Source organism: Octopus sinensis, linkage group LG2 (assembly GCF_006345805.1).
Source record: "Octopus sinensis linkage group LG2, ASM634580v1, whole genome shotgun sequence".
Taxonomy (NCBI): domain Eukaryota; kingdom Metazoa; phylum Mollusca; class Cephalopoda; order Octopoda; family Octopodidae; genus Octopus; species Octopus sinensis.
In genome coordinates, this window is record NC_042998.1 from 203,351,938 (window position 1) to 203,370,940 (window position 19,003).

A 19,003-nucleotide genomic window follows, 5' to 3' on the forward strand; every position below is an offset into this window, starting at 1 on the left:
GCATCTGGAAGGGCATCCAGCTGTAGAATCCATGGGAAAACAGGCCTTGCCAGTGTAAGTCATCATCATTGTTTAACATCCGCTTTCCATGCTAGCATGGGTTGGACGAATGACTGAGGGCTGGTGAACCAGACGGCCGCACCAGGCTCCAATCTTGATTTGGCAGAGTTTCTACAGCTGGATGCCCTTCCTAATGCCAACCACTCCGAAAGTGTAGTGGATGCTTTTATGTTCCACAGGCACAAGGCAAGTCAGGCGGTACTGGCAACAATCTCACTCGAATCTTTCCCACATGCCACCAGCACAGGTGCCAGTAAGGCGACGCTGGTAACGATCACGCTCGAATGGTGCCTTTTACATGCCACTGGCATGGAAGCCAGTTATCCGCTCTGGCAACGATCACACTTGTATGGTGCCCTTTGCACCCAGCTAGCACGGACGCCAGTCATCGAATTCGATTGCCACATAAAAAGCACTCAGTCCACTCTGCAATGTGGTTGGTGTTAGGAAGGGCACTCAGCTGTAAAGGGTACCAGTGCGTAACTGGTACTTAATTTATCGACCCCAAAAGGATGAAAGGCAAAGTCAACCTCGGCGGATTTTGAACTCAGAATGGAACAATGGGCGAAATACTGCAGAACATTTCGTCCAGTGTGCTAAGGCGCCGCCAAATTGATAACGGCAAAGCTTGTTTAACTAAATTCTTCACTTTCGACAGAAATATGCTAACGAAAGGGTTAAAGTCTTGTTTAGTGACAAAATACACATTAAAGCAATTTGCACCATCCCTTTTCAACCATCATCATCATCAACATCATCACCCAAGCGCAGCCATCATCATCATCGTCAACACCCCACCCCCACCACTACCAGCAATATCATCATCACCATCATCATCTTTAGCACCACCAATAAGACTAAGAACACTGTAGCCATCATCATCATCGTCAACACCGCCACCACCACCATTACCACTGCAACTACTATCATCAACATTATCAACCTGACCCCCACAACACCCCCCACCACCACCACCACCGTTGCCATCAGAAGCGGATGTCTGTATTTTAATCAATCTATTTACCTAAAAGCTAAAATAAATCATTTTTTTTCACTTTTAAGAAAAGAAAAAAAAGTTTAAAAAAAAAAGTCTTTAGCATTAAATTTGAATAACAAAACCAGAATAAATTAAATAAATTGTCTTTTATGAATGGGGGAGGTGGGCAGAGGGGGGGGAATGGTGGAGAGAGGTTGGGTGGTGGGGAGGGTGGCACGTTTGGTGGTGTAGTGCTATCAGTGATGATAATATTGATGATGGTGATACTGGGGGTGGTGGTGGTGGTGGTGGTGAGTAATGAATTTTTGCAAAACCAGAACTTCATCTCGGTGCAGGGCAAATGTGAAATGAGTAAAGCTTAGAAGCAACACAGAAGGAAGCTGGGAAATGGTGAAATAAATTCCAGAAAATAAGGAGAGAGAGAGAGAAGGAGGGGGGGGGGGGTAAAGTGGGAGTAAGTAGAATGAGAGAGAATGAATGGAAGAGAGAAATTTATAGTAAAACCTTATTAGAGATGTTTGTCTCAAGAAAATCTCTCCATAATAAGGGTCTCTATTTTCAAACAGCCTCTTATCTCAAACATACCTCAAGGTTGGTTCTCTCTCATCATTCTCATTGTTTAACATCTGCTTTCCATGCTGGCATGGGTTGGACGAATGACTGAGGGCTGGAGAGCCAGGAGGCTGCACCAGGCTCCAATCTGTCTGGCAAGGTTTCTACAGCTGGATTCCCTTCCTAATGCCAACCACTTTACAGAGTGTACTGGGTGCTTTTTATATGCCACTGGCACGGGTCCCAGTCAGGCAGCACTGGCATCGACCATGCTCGAATGGTGCTTTTTATGTGCCACCAGCACAGGAGCCAGTCAGGGGGCACTGGCATCAGCTACGACTATGATTTCACTTGACTCCACAGGTCTTCTCAAGCACAGCATATCGCCTGATGATTCAAGGTACTTTTAAATGGGCCAGTTCTGTGACACTGGCAAAGGCCACAGCTACAGTCTCACTTGGCTTGATGGGTCTTCTCAAGCACAGCATATCTCCAAAGGTCTCAGTCATTTGTCATTGCCTTCGTGAGGCCCAACATTCGAAGGTCGAGCTTCACCACCTCATCCCATGTCTTCCTGGGTCTGCTTCTTCCACAGGTTCCCTCCACTGTTAGGATGGGACACTTTTTCATACAGCTGTCCTCATCCATACATAACACATGACCATACTAGCGCAGTCATCTCTCTTGCACACCACATCTGATGCTTCTCATGTCCAACTTTTCTCTTAGGGAGCTTACACTCTCATGTATGCACACTGACATTACACCTCCAGCAGAGCACACTAGCTTCATCCCTTGCAAGCCTACACATGTCCTCAGTAGCCACAGCCCATGTTTCACTGCTATGCAGCATGGCTGTTCACACAAATGTGTCATACAGTCTACCTTTCACTCTGAGTGAGAAGCCCTTTGTTACCAGCAGAGGTAAGAGCTCTCTGAACTTTGCCCAGGCTATTCTTATTCTAGCAGCTACACTCTCAGAGCATCCACCCCAACAACTGACTTTGTCACCTAGGTAACAGAAGCTATCAACTACTAGTTTTTTCCCCTGGAATGTGATGGAATCTGTTTTCTGTACATCTTCGGTGTTTGCGGCCCCTGTGCATCTGCCACACACAAAAACTCTTCCCAGTTAACCTCTTTGCGGAGATGTACTTGCATAGCGAGTGATGCAGCACAAAGTTTTGTCAGTGAACAGGTCGTCGTCTCAAAGCGACAAAAATATTTAGACTAATTAAATTTAAATGTTGAAGTGAATCTAACGGTTTTTGTGTGTTTCTTAAATGGCTTATAAACACCTTCCACGCTGCAATTGTTAACCTTCCTTTGATGTCACAAAAATAAATTCCATTTGGAATGGGTTCTGTTAAAAACTGTGAATAAAACACTACAGGAGCCTGGCTGGCCCCTATCAGGCTGTGCTAGCCATTGTCAAGACCTCAGCTGTTCTCAGATCCCACATTGCTGGTTTACTCTTCAAATTTGGGATAACTGTGCCTGTGTGAGAAATGAGCTACACGAATTGGGGGTGGTTGTTGCAGCAAGTGATGCTGGCCATTCTCTACAGCGTCACCTTTGCATTCATATTCTGTGAGGCACAGCCAAACATACCATTTGGTCTTGGGGTATATAATCCTTTACTCCATCTCCCCCAGCATCCACTGCTTAATTCCTCCCCACCATATTTTCCTTTTTCATAGTTTAAATAGTAGACTGTACGCATATATGGTTTTACAGTATATAACGATAAACATCACCCTTTTCAAGCCTAGCCAGGCCCATGGGCCCAGTTTCCTGGTTTCTGTGGTGCATGTGTTCCCCCCAGCTGGACGGGATGCCAGTCCATCGCACCGTTACTCAAGAAACAGGAAGAGAGAGTGAGAGAAAGTTGTGGTGAAAGAGTACAATAGGGGTCGCCACCACCCCTTGCAAGAGCCTTGTGGAGCTTTTTTGGGTGTTTTCGCTCAATAAACACCCACAACGCCCGGTCTGGGAATTGAAACCACGATCCTCCGACCACAAGTCCGCTGCCCTAACCACTGAGCCATTGCGCCTCCACTTACAGTATATACATACATATATTTAAACACTGACAGACTTCAATAACTAAAATCTACAACCATTTCCAGAATTCCTTCTATAAGAAACCAAATCAAAATTTCCAGAATATAAATGAACTAGCAGTATCGCCCGGCGTTGCTCGGGTTTGTAAGGGAAATAACTATATAAGCATTTTTAGAGAGTTATAGCCAAAAAATAGCAAAAAAATGCATTAAAAATGGAAAAAAAATTATGGTAAATTTTTTTTTAAAAATCGTTGACTCATCGTAGACATTTTTAGAGAGTTACTTCCCTTATATAATAGCGAAAAAATGCATTAAAATGGGAAAAAATGATGGTAAATTTTTTTTTAAATCGTAGACTCATCGTAGATGCACGCTAATACCCAGAAGGGCTCGATAAGAATCACGACTATAAGATAAATGTGGGAGTAGTTAGGAATCTAAATCATAGGAGACAGACACACAACTTGACTTTTATATATAAAGATATGAGCAAACAAAATTAGGTGGAAAAAAAACCTTTTTATGCTTTGATTTGTGAATGGGGAAGAGCACAAGGATGGGTTTTTACTGCATTTTTGACTTTCAGAAGAAATATACTTGAAAGCTTTTGCTACGGTTCTGATCTTTCTGATGTCTAAGAATGGATCTTGATGTGCATGAGTTTGTTTTCAAATGTAATTCTGAAGAATTAACCCTTTAGTGTTGAAACCAGCCATATATGGCCCAGATATTCTACATGTTTTATATTCAAACTGGCCATATCTAGCCTTTCATACCTAACCTACATTGACATTCTAAAAATAAACAATCACATCATTGAAACCTCAAAGCTATAAGATAATGCATGATTAATTCAAAACAATTCGAATGAAAACAGAATTACTTTTAACAGAGTAATCTGAATACGAAAGGATTAAAAGTGCAAATCTACCTTATCTTGGTTTACTCATTTTGCCCCATCTGAATTTGTCTGCTCAAAGAGAATGGAGATCATTTTCTGAAACAGTGTTCAGATTATGTTATACTCTTTTTAATGCATTCAGAGAAGATCTTTTGCTTTGCTGTTATAGTTTTTGTAAAGTAGTGAACAGAAGTGGCTGTGTGGTAAGTAGCTTGCTAACCAACCACATGGTTCTGGGTTCAGTCCCACTGCGTGGCATCTTGGGCAAGTGTCTTCTGCTATAGCCCTGGGCCGACCAATGCCTTGTGAGTGGATTTGGTAGACAGAAACTGAAAGAAGCCTGTCGTATATATATGTATATATATATATATATATGTGTGTGTGTTTGTCTCCCTAGCATTGCTTGACAACTGATGCTGGTGTATTTACGTCCCTGTCACTTAGCAGTTCGGCAAAAGAGACCGATAGAATAAGTACTGGGCTTACAAAGAATAAGTCCCGGGGTCGATTTGCTCGACTAAAGGCGGTGCTCCAGCATGGCCTCAGTCAAATGACTGAAACAAGTAAAAGAGTAAAAGAGAGTATTTGTAAAAAAACATATTTCTTCTCAAAGTCAAAAATGTAGTAAAAACTTCACGTTGTGAAAAAAAGAAGACAAGTACCTAGAACAAGGTGGGATGAAGTGTTTTGCTCAAGAGCACAACACGTCGCCTGGTCTACAAGAAGAAACCACAATCTTATGATCAGGAGCCCAACACCCTAACCACTGAGCCACCGTGCACCTCCACATAGTTTTACAGATGCTTCTTACACATTAACTTGTGGAGGTTGAACTACGCCAGACATTGGTGAAAGAACCTGAGATGTTTCTTGCTATAAACACATCATCATCATCATTTAGCATCCGTTGTCCATGCTGTCATGGGTTGGATGGTTTGACCATGGCTGACAAGCTGGAAGGTGGCACCAAACTCCAGTCTGATTTGGCAAGGTTTCTATGCTTAGATACCCTTCTTAATGCCAACCACTCCAAGAGTGTAATGGGTGCTTTTACGTGCCACTGGAAGAGGTGCCATTTGTGTGACACTGGTATCTGTCATGACTACCAGTTCACTTGGCTTGATGGGTCGTCTTCTCAAGCACGACATACCAAAGGTCTCGGTCATTGCCTCCATGAGGCTCAACGCTTGAAAGGAACTCGGCCACTTTGCCTCCATGAAGCCCAACGCTCGAAAGAGACTCAGTTGCTTTGCCTCTGTGAGGTTCAACACTCAAGGGGAACTCGGCCACTTTGCCTCCATGAGGCCCAACATCTAAAGCAAAACTTTGGATGGGCCCTTAAAATACTACAGTGGATCTCCAATTTACTATTTTGCTTGTGTGAACCCCAAAAGCTTTATATGGCCCCTTCCCAGGGGTCGTATAGACCCTAGTTGAGAAACATGGTTTTAAAGATTACAAGAGGAGAAAATTATTAGAAAATTATGTGAGATATTCAGCAACAGTGCTTTGGTGTAAAGACTGTTTGTCAACATAACATGGCAGTCCTGGTTGGGGACTAATGTTGCTGTAATTTAGCCCCAGCAGACATAAATATTGTTTTGAGCTGAGTGGGGTTGCTAGATTCCCATATTTTTATATATAAGGATACTGATCGTGTTGTATAGCCAGCTGGAGACGATGTCTCCTGGGGCTAAATTACAGCAACATTCGTCCTAAACCAGGACTTCCGTGTTATGTTGGCAAACAGTCTTTATGAGAAAATCATTATAATTACTAACGAGAGTTGAACACCTGAAAAACAACAACAAAAAAACAAAGGGAATACGTAAAAAAAGACAAAAACAGATGAAAAAAGAAGATGTAGAATTACTTTACCAATAATGGCATCAATGGAATGTGTTGCTATGGAACTGTTAACGATGACGCCACCCAGTTTTGTCTTTTTACCATAATAGAGATCATTGGGCCATTTCACTCTCAGATCCAGTTCCTGCCAAAACAAACCAACATATTCCAGTCTTTAGAAACACCGTTACAACATTTGGTCATTTAGTCGTCCATGCAGAATTACCGATATTTCAATATTTGGTAAAAGTCTTCGTTTCGCATACGTCTTATACTCACTAATCATTCCTTCACCAAAATTTAGATTTCAAAATTGAAATCTTTTGGGGTGGTTTTTGCAAAAAGGACTTGTAAGAATTTGGTGATGATGATGATGAGGTAGTGGTGGTGGTGGTGATGTGGTGGTGATGATGATGATGCGGTAGTGGTGTTGATGATGATGATGCGGTAGTGGTGGTGGTGACGATGATGTGGTGGTGGTGATGATGATGATGACACTGTGGTGGTGACGATGATGTGGTGGTGGTGGTGATGAAGATGATGATATGATGATGATGTGGTGGTGATGATGATGCGGTAGTAGTGGTGGTGGTGATGGTGGTGGTGATGGTGGTGGTGATGATGATGGTGATGATGATGATGACAATGTGGTGGTTTCAAATTTTGGCACAAGGCCAGCAGTTTTGTGGGAGGTGGGGTAAGTTGATTACATCAACCCCAGTACGTGACTGGTACTTATTATATTATTGACCCTGAAACAATGAAAGACAAAGTCAACCCTGCTAGAATTTGAACTCAGAATGTAAAGGGTGACTTTGTCTGACTTTCAATGTTCTGGGTTCAAATTCCATTGAGGTAGACAGAGCCTTCCATCTGTTCAGGGTCTACAAAATAAGAACAAGTTGAATATTAGGACGGGGAGGGGCAATGTAGGTGACTTTATCCATCTCCCTTGGTGAGATGTAGTGGTGGTGATGATGTGGTAGTGATGATGATGATAGTGATGATGATAATGATGATAGTGATGATGATAATGATGATAGTGATGATGATGATGATTATGATAGTGATGATGATGATGTGATGATGATGATAGTGATGATGATGATGATAGTGATGATGATAATAGTGATGATGATGATAGTGATGATGATGATAGTGATGATGATGATAGTGATGATGATGTGGTGATGATGATGTGGTGATGATGATGATGTGGTAATGATGATGTGTTGGTGGTGATGATGATGACTAATGCTACTCCTGATGACAACAATAACAATCATGGTGATGACGACTACAATACTGTTACTAATGATGAGAGCAACAATCTTGATGATGATGATGATGATGATGATGACGAATGATTACGGTTATGATCCCATCACAAAAATCACCAACATCCAAAGAAGGCGGTGGGGTGGGGGGAGCACTACTCTTCCACCCTCATCCCCACCACCATCAGGTTACTGCCCTGCCGTCCATCCTCTCTCTCCCCCTCCCATGTTGCACTCAATACAGTTTCTTTTCTCTAATTTATTTGCAATAACCACCGTTTCTTTTTTTTGGGGGGTTTTCTTTCGAATTTCTTTAGTTTACATTTGTTTACATTCTTTCTTTCTTTCTTTCTTGTTTTTTTTTTGGTCGGGGGGTGGGGGTGAGGAGTTCCTATGGTTTTTGTTGTTTGCTTGTTTGGTTTATTTTTCTTTTTACTTTATTATTCCATTGCTGAAATATGCTAAAACAACATTGGAGAAGAAGAAGAAGAAGAAGAAGAAGAAGCACAATGGAAAGAGAGTCGTGAATTCCACTTAGCGTGGAAGATGTAAGTGCGGAGACTTACAGAAAATGGTAACACGAGAACCATGCAGTGTCCATGGCCGCAACAATTTCTACCCATCCCCCCCCCCGTCCCCCCACCTCCAGCACAGATACCCCCACCACCACCACCACCTCCTATTCACTCATCTCTGAGGTTTTATACTTTGGCCTTTTGTTGTTTTGGTTATATTTCCATTGAGGGGGAAGGGAGGGGGGGTCTTAGTTATTCTTGTGCTTTTTTAAAAATCTTTTTGGGTCTTTTCTTTTTTTCCTTTTCGTTTTCTTTTTGTTTTCTTTTCCGGAAGCATCATTAATGGCCTGTTCAATATTCAGCATCACAGAATTGCCATTCTCTTTGAGGGAGGATACAGTAACAGAATTTGCATCGCTGGAATTGTTAGTACAGGGCTGGCGTTACGAAACAGGACACCAACAGCAAACAAGACAGGTTCAATTTGAGCTGATGATTGTCACACATTCCATTTACTTAAACTGGAAGCAACCAGTTCAAAGCCAGAGGAAAGACAGAGCTCAGGAGGTGTTGTAGCTGTCACAGGTTCTAATCACAGGTAAGGTATTGATTTAAATCTAAACAGAATAACAGACATCAATTGTGTCTACAGGTACATCACAACAGTTTCAACGCAAGGCATTTGTTTACTTCCTCAACAGTCTGGCCCCAATAATCTTCTATTTTGTTCACTTTCTCTCAAACACACACAATTTCATCAGTGTTAAAAAAACAAAAAACGAAAATCTCTTGCTGGACTAAAGAGACAATTCCCATCACACAACAAGCAATCTCAAACCATCTTCTAGAACAGTGCTTCCCAGCATGGGGTCCACAGACCCCCTGGTGGCCCACAAAGGTAGAACTGGGGGCTGTGAACTAAATTCAAAATTTTATATACATAGCATCGCCTTACTGGCACATAAACAAAACATTCGAGCAAGGTCGTTGCCAGTGCCGCTGGACTGACTCCTGTGCAGGTGGCACATAAAAAACACCATTTTGAGCGTGGCCGTTGCCAGTAGAATTAGACTGGCCCTTGTGCTGGTGGCATGTAAAAGCACCAACTACACTCTCGGAGTGGTTGGCATTAGGAAGGGCATCCAGCTGTAGAAACTCTGCCAGATCAAGATTGGGGCCTGGTGCAGCCATCTGATTCGCCAGACCTCAGTCAAAATCGTCCAACCCATGCTAGCATGGAAAGCAAATGTTAAAGGATGATGATGATGACATATATACATAAGGATAAGCATATTAAAAGGGGTCTATGGGAAAACTCATTTAAATAAAAGGGTTGGGAACCCCTGTTCTAGTAATTTTAGATTGTAAATGTTCAGCTCCATATTACCTGTGGGTTTATGTGTTGCTGCACTTTTAACCAGGGTCCGATATGTGTCCTGTGTTACTGCTGGTGTCAAGAAGAGTGATACTCAATTATTGACTTGACACCAATCATATACACACACATATACATGTCTTCTGTTATGGCTAGAAGCAGTCCAGGGTATGAGAATTTTTGACTTGACAGTCAAATATGACAAATTACTCCAAACCATCATTAGGGTATCTGCATAAGTGGAGCCAAGACTGGTTAGTTTGTACTAGCAGTGAGTTGTATTAGTTGTAATAACGAAGTCAAACACCAAATGAGGATCTTTTGAAGTCATTTAATACATAAGCTTCAGGTTTGTGTAATAAATTGCATAAACCTTCCTCAGTTAAAACATTTCAAAATATTTTGTAATGTTTAAACTGAGGAAGGTTTACGTAATGGATGCATTTCCTGTTATTGCACAAACTTGAAACATATGTATTAAATGATTTCAAAAGATCCCTATTTGGTGTTTCACTTTATTATTACAACTATATTTATGTGTGTGTCTTTGTGTTTGTTTGTCTCCCCCCCCCCCACAACCACTATCACTTAGCAACCAGTGTTTGTGTGTTTACATCCCTGTAACTTAGTGGTTCAGCAAAAGTGACCAATACAATATGCACCAGGCTTTACCAAAAGTAAGTACTGGGGTCGATTCATTCAACTAAAAAAATTGTTCAAGGCAGTGCCCCAGCATGGCCATAGTCTAATGACTGGAACAAGCAAAAGATAAAAAATTTGTTTAGTGTTTTGGAACATAATTTGAAATTTTCCTGTAAAGTTTTTAGATCCCTTTATTTCAGGGAGAGGCCTGACGGGGGCAAAGTGTTCAGGGGCCTCATGGAGGCAATGACCAAGACCTTTGGCATTAGGTCATGCTTGAGAAGAAATCCCATCAAGCCGAGCAAAATCACAGAAGTGGCAGATACTGATGTCGTGCAAATGGCACCTGTGCCAGTGGCACATAAAAAGCACTTGTTACAATCTTGGAGTGGTTGGCTTTAGGAAGGGCATCCAGCCGTAGAAACTTTGCCAAATCAGATCGGAGCCTGGTACAGCCTTCCTGCTTGCCAGCCCTGGCCAAACCATCCAACCCATGCCAGCATGGACAATGGACATCAAATAATGATGATGATGATGATGATGATAGGGTAAGCTGAGTAAATTAACCCCAGGGCTCAATTGGTACTTGTTTTATAGACCTCGAAATATAGGTGCAGGGTCTGAAACTGTGAGGTGGGGAGGGGGACTGGTTGATTACACTGACCCCCACCCCCAGTGTTTCACTGGTACTTAATCCATCAACCCCAAAAAGATGAAAGGCAATGTTGACCTCAACAGAATTTGAACTCAGAATATAAAGATGGATGAAACACTGCTAAGCATTTTGCCTGGTTTGCTAAGGATTCTGCCAGCTCGTCACCTTGGTAACCATCATCATCATCATCGTAATTTAGCATCTGTAATGTCAGTGTTCATACTCAACAGAGTGTAAGTACCTTGAGAGAAAAGTTGAACCTAAGAAGCATCAGTTGTGGAGTGCAAGAGAGACAATTGCGCTGGTATGGTCATGTGGCGAGAATGGATGAAGATAGTTGTGTGAAAAAGTGTCACACCCTAGCGGTTGAGGGAACCTGCGGAAGAGATAGATCCAAGAAGACCTGGGATGAGGTGGTGAAGCACGACCTTTGAACATTAGGTCTCACCGAGGCAATGACTAGTGACCGAGACCTTTGGAAGTATGCTGTGCGTGAGAAGACCCGGCAGGACAAGTGAGACCATAACCTGTGGCCTCTACCTGGGATGTCGCCAGCGCACTTATACATATCTTTCCTTCTTGGGACACAAAACTCAACTTGCGAAGACCTGTTGAGGCAAGTGAAATCAAAATTGAAATCGCTCAAAAATCAATGGAAATTGCAGTTGTGATACCAGTGCCGGTGGCACGTAAAAGGAACATCAGAACGTGGCCGTTGCCAGCGCCGCCCCAACTGGCCTCCTTGCCGGTGGCACGTAAAAGGAACATCCGAACGTGGCCGTTGCCAGCGCCGCCCCAACTGGCCTCCTTGCCGGTGGCACGTAAAAGGAACATCCGAACGTGGCCGTTGCCAGCGCCGCCCTGACTGGCCTCCTTGCCGGTGGCACGTAAAAGGAACATCCGAACGTGGCCGTTGCCAGCGCCGCCCTGACTGGCCTCCTTGCCGGTGGCACGTAAAAAGCACCAACCGATCGTGGCCGTTGTCAGCCTCGTCTGGCACCTGTGTCGGTGGCACATAAAAAGCACCCACTACACTCACGGAGTGGTTGGCGTTAGGAAAGGCATCCAGCTGTAGAAACACTGCCAGATAAGACTGGAGCCTGGTGCAGCCTCCTGGCTCTCCAGACCCCAGTCGAACCATCCAACCCATGCTAGCATGGAAAACGGACATTAAATGATGATGATTTGTTGCGTAATGTCCATGTTCGCCAATGGTAATGGCTGGACAGTTAAACAGCACCTGGTGGATTCAAGGACTGCATCATGCATCAGTGTGCACTTTGTGCCAGTGACATGAGTGAGGCTACCACAGAGTTTGCAAGACTATGAGCCCCATGACTATATGCTAAGAGATAGAAGCAGAAGTATGAGAGAAGGGGCCACATCAAAACAAATTTCTTGCTGCAGAGAAGGTGGATGACAAATCACATTTGAGTCTTGATGATGATTTTGCTCTGCTTCCTAACCATATGGTTCTGGGTTCAATCCTACTGTGTGGTACCTTGGGCAAATGGCTTCTACTGTAGCTTCAAGCCAGCCAGAGCCTTGTGAGAGGATTTTGGCAAACAGAAACTGGAAGAAGCCTATCATATGTAAGTGAGTGTGTGTGTGTGTCATGCCAATGTTTGAAAACAGGTGTTGGTTTGTTTACATCCCTATAACTTAGTGGTAATACAAAAGTGGCCCAAAAAATAAGTACAAGGATTTAAAAACAAAAAATAAGTACTGGGGTCGATCTATTCAACTAAATTTCCTCAAGGCACTGCGTCTTCCTTGTCCCTCCCCCATGTCCTTCACTCCACCCCCACCCCATTGACCACTTAGTCCTCCACCCAGTCCCCTCTGTCTTCATCTCTATCCATCTGTCAAACCCCTTTCACATTCTCCCTTCCTCAGCTACTCCTTCTCTTCTCCTCCTTGTATGTTCAGGGTTAAGCCCCAGTACCTCATTACCACCATCCCCTTTAGCTAGGCAAACCATGTATCTTCTCTAAAGCAAGGCATTCGTTCCTGCCCCACCATCATACTTCAACCTCTCAACATCTGGCATCGAGCCACCTTCCTTGATGCTAGACTCCCACCCTCTCTTACAAGGTCTTGTCTCGTGGGTCACCACTCAGTGACCGCAGCAGTGCAGGTGCCATGCAAAATGTGCCAAGCCAAAGCAGACACTGGTGCTCAATGAAGATCCCTGGCTGAGGCAGATCCTGTTGGATTGTCCAACCCATGCCAGCACAGAAGACAGAGGTTAAACAATGACAATGATATGTGTGTATACATACACATTCAAGCACACAAATACATGAGTTTCAGCATGTGTGTGTGTATCTATCTATCTTATATTATATATATATATATCATCATCATCGTTTAACGTCCATTTTCCATGCTAGCATGGGTTGGACGATTTGACTGAGGTCTGGCGAACCAGACTCCAGTCTGATCTGGCAGTGTTTCTATAGCTGGATGCCCTTCCTAACGCCAACCACTCCAAGAGTGTAGTGAGTGCTTTTTATGTGTTACTGGCACAGGTGCCAGGGGAAGCTGGAACAGCCATGATCGGTTGGTGCTTTTTATGTGCCACTAGCACAGAAACCAGTCAAGGTGGCACTGGCATTGGCCACGTTCGGATGGTGCTTTTTATGTGCCACCGGCACGGGACGTATATATATATATATAAAGGAATACAAAAAATGGGACAAGAACGCAAAACATCCAGACAGGTGATGCAAAAAAGGGATGAGAAGAAACAGGGACGGGTCATTCGGAGTTTTCTTTCCTCAGTCAAGTTCCAGATTATCATTTGCAATTTCAGCTGGTTATACTCGAGATTGCTCCAATCTGGCCAGTCCCAAGGAAAAACTAAGCTAAGAGCACTAGATTCCTTGGAAGAAAGCAGCAAATGTATATAAAATATGTATATATATAAGCAAATGTGTATGCATGTGCATGTATGTAGAAATGCTATATAGACACTGTATTTAATATATATTCTGTAGTACTATTTATTTTAAAATGGAAACTGCTCATGCTTTAAATACCATTTCCCCACCACCACCACCACCACCACCACCACCATTTCGTATTCCAAGGAGGGAGGGGGGAGAGTGGAGGGAAAATTTTATGATTGCCATTAATAATTCTAACATGTAATTTCTCATGCAAGCCTTTGGAAGTCTTTTTAAGGTGATTCTGTTGTGAATATTTACTAGGAACCAGTTTGGCAATTCAAAAAAACAGCCGATAATTATGTCTAACATGAGCAAATATGGTGAGAAAATGCAAATTAAAATCGGGATATAAACGAATTATTGGTGAATGTTTGCACACGAGAGAGAGAGAGAGAGTGTGTGTGCGTGTGTGTGTGTTTTAAGTTTGCAACGATTACCATCCACAACTGCATCTCCACCACCACCACCATCACGGTCATCCGCACAGCCACCACTCCCACTCTCTCCCCACCTCCATCACTTACAACTGCAGCAGCAACTGAAGTGTTTTCCTCCTCCATGTTTTTCGCATCAGCACAAATTAACAACGCTAGCTTCCATCTCTTCATGCATCTTGCGCGTGGGGGGGGAGTGTGTGGGGGGAGAGTGTGTGCGCTATTGTATGTGTGAGTGTGTCTGAGTGTGTGCGTGTCCGAGTGTGTGTGTATGAGTGTGTGTCTGAGTGCATGTGTGTGTGTGTCTGAGTGTATGTGTGCGTGTCTGGGTGTATGTGTGTGTCTGAGTGTATGTGCGTGTCTGAGTGTACGTGCGTGTCTGAGTGTACGTGCGTGTCTGAGTGTACGTGTGTGTCTGAGTGTACGTGCGTGTCTGAGTGTGTGTCTGAGTGTATGCATGCGTGAGTCTGTGAGCATGCATGTGTGTAAAAAGAGACCTGCCTGACAGGCTCCCGTGCCGGTGGCACATAAAACCACCCACTACACGCTCAGAGTGGTTGGCATTAGGAAGGGCATCCAGCTGTAGAAACACTGCCAGATCAGATTGGAGCCTGGTGCGGCCTCCTGGCTCACCAGTCCTCACTCAAACTGTCCAACTCATTCCAGCATAATTATACAGAGTCCTGGAACATTTTGCAGCTTCGCATGGTGTGTGTTATTCTCTAACATGGATGCTTTTGTATCCCTAAAAACGCACAGCCCCAACTAGATTCCACAGTCATGTCACTATACAGTAATCCCTCAACAATCGCGGATGTTACATTCCAGCCCCCAGCCCCCACAATAGGTGAAAACTCATAATGTAGAAACAGTACTTTTTATTCATTTGTCACTTGATTGTGGCCATGCTGGAGCACTGCCTTTAGTCGAGCAAATCGACCCCAGGACTTATTCTTTGTAAGCCTAGTACTTATCCTATTGGTCACTTTTGCTGAACCGCTAACTTACAGGGACGTAAACACACCAGCATCGGTTGTCAAGCGATGTTCGGGGGACAAAGATAGATACACAAATACACACACACACACGTATATATATATGATGGGCTTCTTTCAGTTTCCGTCTACCAAATCCACTCACAAGGCTTTGGTTGACCCTGGGCTATAGCAGAAGACACTTGCCCAAGGTGCCATGCAGTGGGACTGAACCCAGAATCATGTGGTTGGTAAGCAAGCTACTTACCACGCAGCCACTCCTTTATTATTGGTATAATTTGTATATCATCATCATCATCATCGTTTAACGTCCGTTTTCCGCGCTAGCACGGGTTGGACGGTTCGACCGGGGTCTGGGAAGCCAGGGGCTGTACCAGGCTCCAGTCTGATCTAGCAGAGTTTCTACAGCTGGATGCCCTTCCTAACGTCAACCACTCCGCGAGTGTAGTGGGTGCTTTTTACGTGCCAGCAGCACAAGGGCCAGGAGGGTCTGGCATCTGCCACGATCGGTTGGAGCTTTTAACGTGCCACCGGCACGGAAGCCATCGAAGGCGGCGCTGGCAAAGGCCATTTATTTTATTATAAATGCAAAACAACACCATGGAGGAATTGACATAAGCATAAGTAAAAAACTGCGATAGGTGAACCGCAATATGGCGAGGGATTCCTGTACACACCTGAATATACGCTAAGAATTGCTGAAACATGGAACAAACTGCCGGCATCAGTTGTTAGTTGTCGGAGCACTGCATCTTTCAAAACTTCCATGCTTCCTGAGATTCGCCAACACTACACCTGATTTTCTCTCCCCTCCATACACACGCAAGCATGGATCTGACTCATACACTGTTCGCTTTCCAGACATTTGTACATTACTGCATATGCTTAATATGCACTTTTGACAAGTTGTGGTGCACCTGAGCACTGTGTACAATAATATCATTATTATTATTATTGAGTGAGAGAGCAGTTCATGCCATCAAAGTGACACTGGGGTAAAATATACGAAGCCCAGTATATCCATCATGACTACCCGTCTGATAAAGGTACACCAGGCACATGCATCACAACCATATGTGCGCGACATGGTGATCTCATATCAAGATAAACAGCACATGACCTTGCAGGTAGGGCCCAGTTAGAATTATCTTCAGGTTGAGTAGCCCATCCCGCTCAAAAGGTCCCTGAATAAGGGTTGTTTAAGGATGTTGAAAGAACCACCCATGTTTCCAGAGGTGAATTATTTAAACCTCCAAGAATCCCTCTCAACACATGGCTATGAGGCTCCCCCATTACTTCTGCTCGTGATCAGAGATGCACATATCGTCAGCCACTAAGGGACATGCTCAACTGGTTACGGTCAAACAACTGACAAGCAAATCTGTGGTATTGAGCAGAATATTTGCTGTAGCCCATCTTTTATTATTATTATTATTATTATTATTATTATTATTATACACCTGAAAGCCAAGTAAATAAAACACGAATACAAAAAAGAAAAAGAGGAAAATCAACAAAGTTTCGTTGGAAACAAACCTCGTATCCTGGCAGAGTCCTCACACTGCGGACCACAGAAACGGTGACAATATGCTGCAGGAAGACAGGATTGCTGCCAAGTAGTGAACTACGATCAAGCTGAACGTGAAGAGTGAACATAGCGCAGCCAACGGGACTCAACCACTGGTTACCACCACGGCCTATACAATAGGGGTAAAATATAGCAAAAAGTAATGTTAAATCGTGGCAATTAAACACTTTAATAATGTCATTTTATGAAAATCTGGTAAAACTCAATTGAAACAGTGTTAACTTAAAATAGGGAGAGTTTACGAAAAAAAACAAAAGACGAAGACAGGTGGTGTACAAAACAAACAGATATATTAGTATAACACTCAGGAATAGAAAAAGTCTTTTACGTTTCGAGCCTACGCTCTTCCACAGAAAGGGACACAGAAAAAACAAGAAGAGAAAAAAATGTGTGTAGTGGCTAACGATCTATCATGGCGATAATGATAACTTAAAATGGCCGAGTAAGAGATGTGTATCATACACAATGTATGAAGAGAGTGCAAGGCAGGTGGACAAGTCCACCTTGGTTGAATGCCAGATACACGACTTCCCATGGGATTGTATTTACAGTGAAATGGCAAGGGGCAAGGTGAACAGGAAAAGCGTTTCAAGGAGACCCTCAAAACCTCACTGAAGAGCTTTGAGATTCAAGATAAACCCCAACACTCAGGAAATGCAAGTACAAGACTGCCCTCATCATCATCATTATCATTTAACGTCCGTTTTCCATGCTAGCATGGGTTGGACGGTTCGACTGGGGTCTGGTAAGCCATGGAGGCTGCACCAGGCTCCAGTCTGATCTGGCAGTGTTTCTACAGCTGGATGCCCTTCCTAACGCCAACCACTCCGTGAGTGTAGTGGGTGTTTTTTATGTTCCACCGGCACAGGGGCCAGAGCAGGCTGGCAAACGGACACGATCGGTTGGTGCTTTTAGGTGTCACCGACACAGACAGTCAGATGGTGTTGGCGTCTGAAAAAATGTGTTTGTCAGAAGTGGGATCAGTTTGGCAAAAATGTGCAAAGATGTGCAAAGAGAACAAGATTGCAGGGGTGGACTATAGAGAGTGAGCAGAATCGGTAGAACACCAGAACGAGTGATTACTCTTTTACTTGTTTCAGTCACTTGACTGAGGCCATGCTGGAGCACCACCTTTAGTCGAGCAAATCGACCCCAGGACTTATTCTTTGTAAGCCCAGTACTTATTCTATCGGTCTCTTTTGCCGAACTACTAACTTACAGGGATGTAAACACACCAGCATCGGTTGTCAAGCGATGTTGGGTGGACAAACACAAACTACACACACATACACATATATATATATATATACGACGGGCTTCTTTCAGTTTCTGTCTACCAAATCCACTCACAAGACATTGGTCGGCCCGAGGCTATAGTAGAAGACACTTGCCCAAGGTGCCACGCAGTGGGACTGAACCCGGAACCATGTGGTTGGTAAGCAAGCTACTTACCACACAGCCACTCCCACGCCTCTATGGCTATTTCTACTTCCCTGCCAACCAAGCAATTCAACTTTTCTCCTCCGAGTCCAAAACAGGAATTTGACAGATTGTTAAACAAGGGAGGCAACTCTTGCACACCAATCTTAGCGTTTATATTGTAAAGATAACACTTCTCAGAAATTCAAATAAAGGAAAAGAATAACTTAGTACAGCAAGGAACGGCATTTATTTGTTTTTATAAAACAAACTAGCAGTATTGCCCGGCGTTGCTCGGGTTTGTTTCGTCCCTTTAGAATTGGAATTTTTGAAAAGTAAAAATTTTGCATTATGTAGCTTGTTATTCTCTTTAAGTGAACATTTTTCTGGTTGAAATACACCGAAAAATGGCGACACAGCTGTCAAAAAATCGTAAAAAATAGGGATTTTCATAGAAAAAAAAGCACCTTTTTGATGTAAATAATTTTTGATGTTAACATGGTCCAATTTGAAATTTTTCTTCTACGGAAGGAAGAGCAAGTTTCCTTCTATCATACTCTCAATTTTGGTCAACTTGCGCCGCAGGGTCTCTGAGGAGATAGTGTTTGTTGAAGGTTACCAAACCTGCCATACACAGACAACTTCAGCTTTATATATATTGATATAACGACTTTTATCAAGATCAGAAGATTGAAGTGTCAGAGTTTCAATGACGATGACAATCACTT

The 19,003-nt window shown here is 43.3% G+C and overlaps 1 protein-coding gene across 1 annotated transcript in view; it reads right to left on the reverse strand.

Annotated features, from left to right (window-relative positions):
• LOC115232536 (biotin--protein ligase) overlaps window positions 1-19,003 on the reverse strand; it is a 121,964-nt gene that overhangs the window by 67,255 nt on the left and 35,706 nt on the right. Inside the window, exons 9-10 of the mRNA XM_029802475.2 lie at window positions 16,805-16,965; window positions 6,455-6,569 (exon numbers count right to left, since the gene is read on the reverse strand). Of these exons, the coding sequence (XP_029658335.1) occupies window positions 6,455-6,569; window positions 16,805-16,965 (276 nt within the window). The remainder of the gene's footprint in view (window positions 1-6,454; window positions 6,570-16,804; window positions 16,966-19,003) is intronic.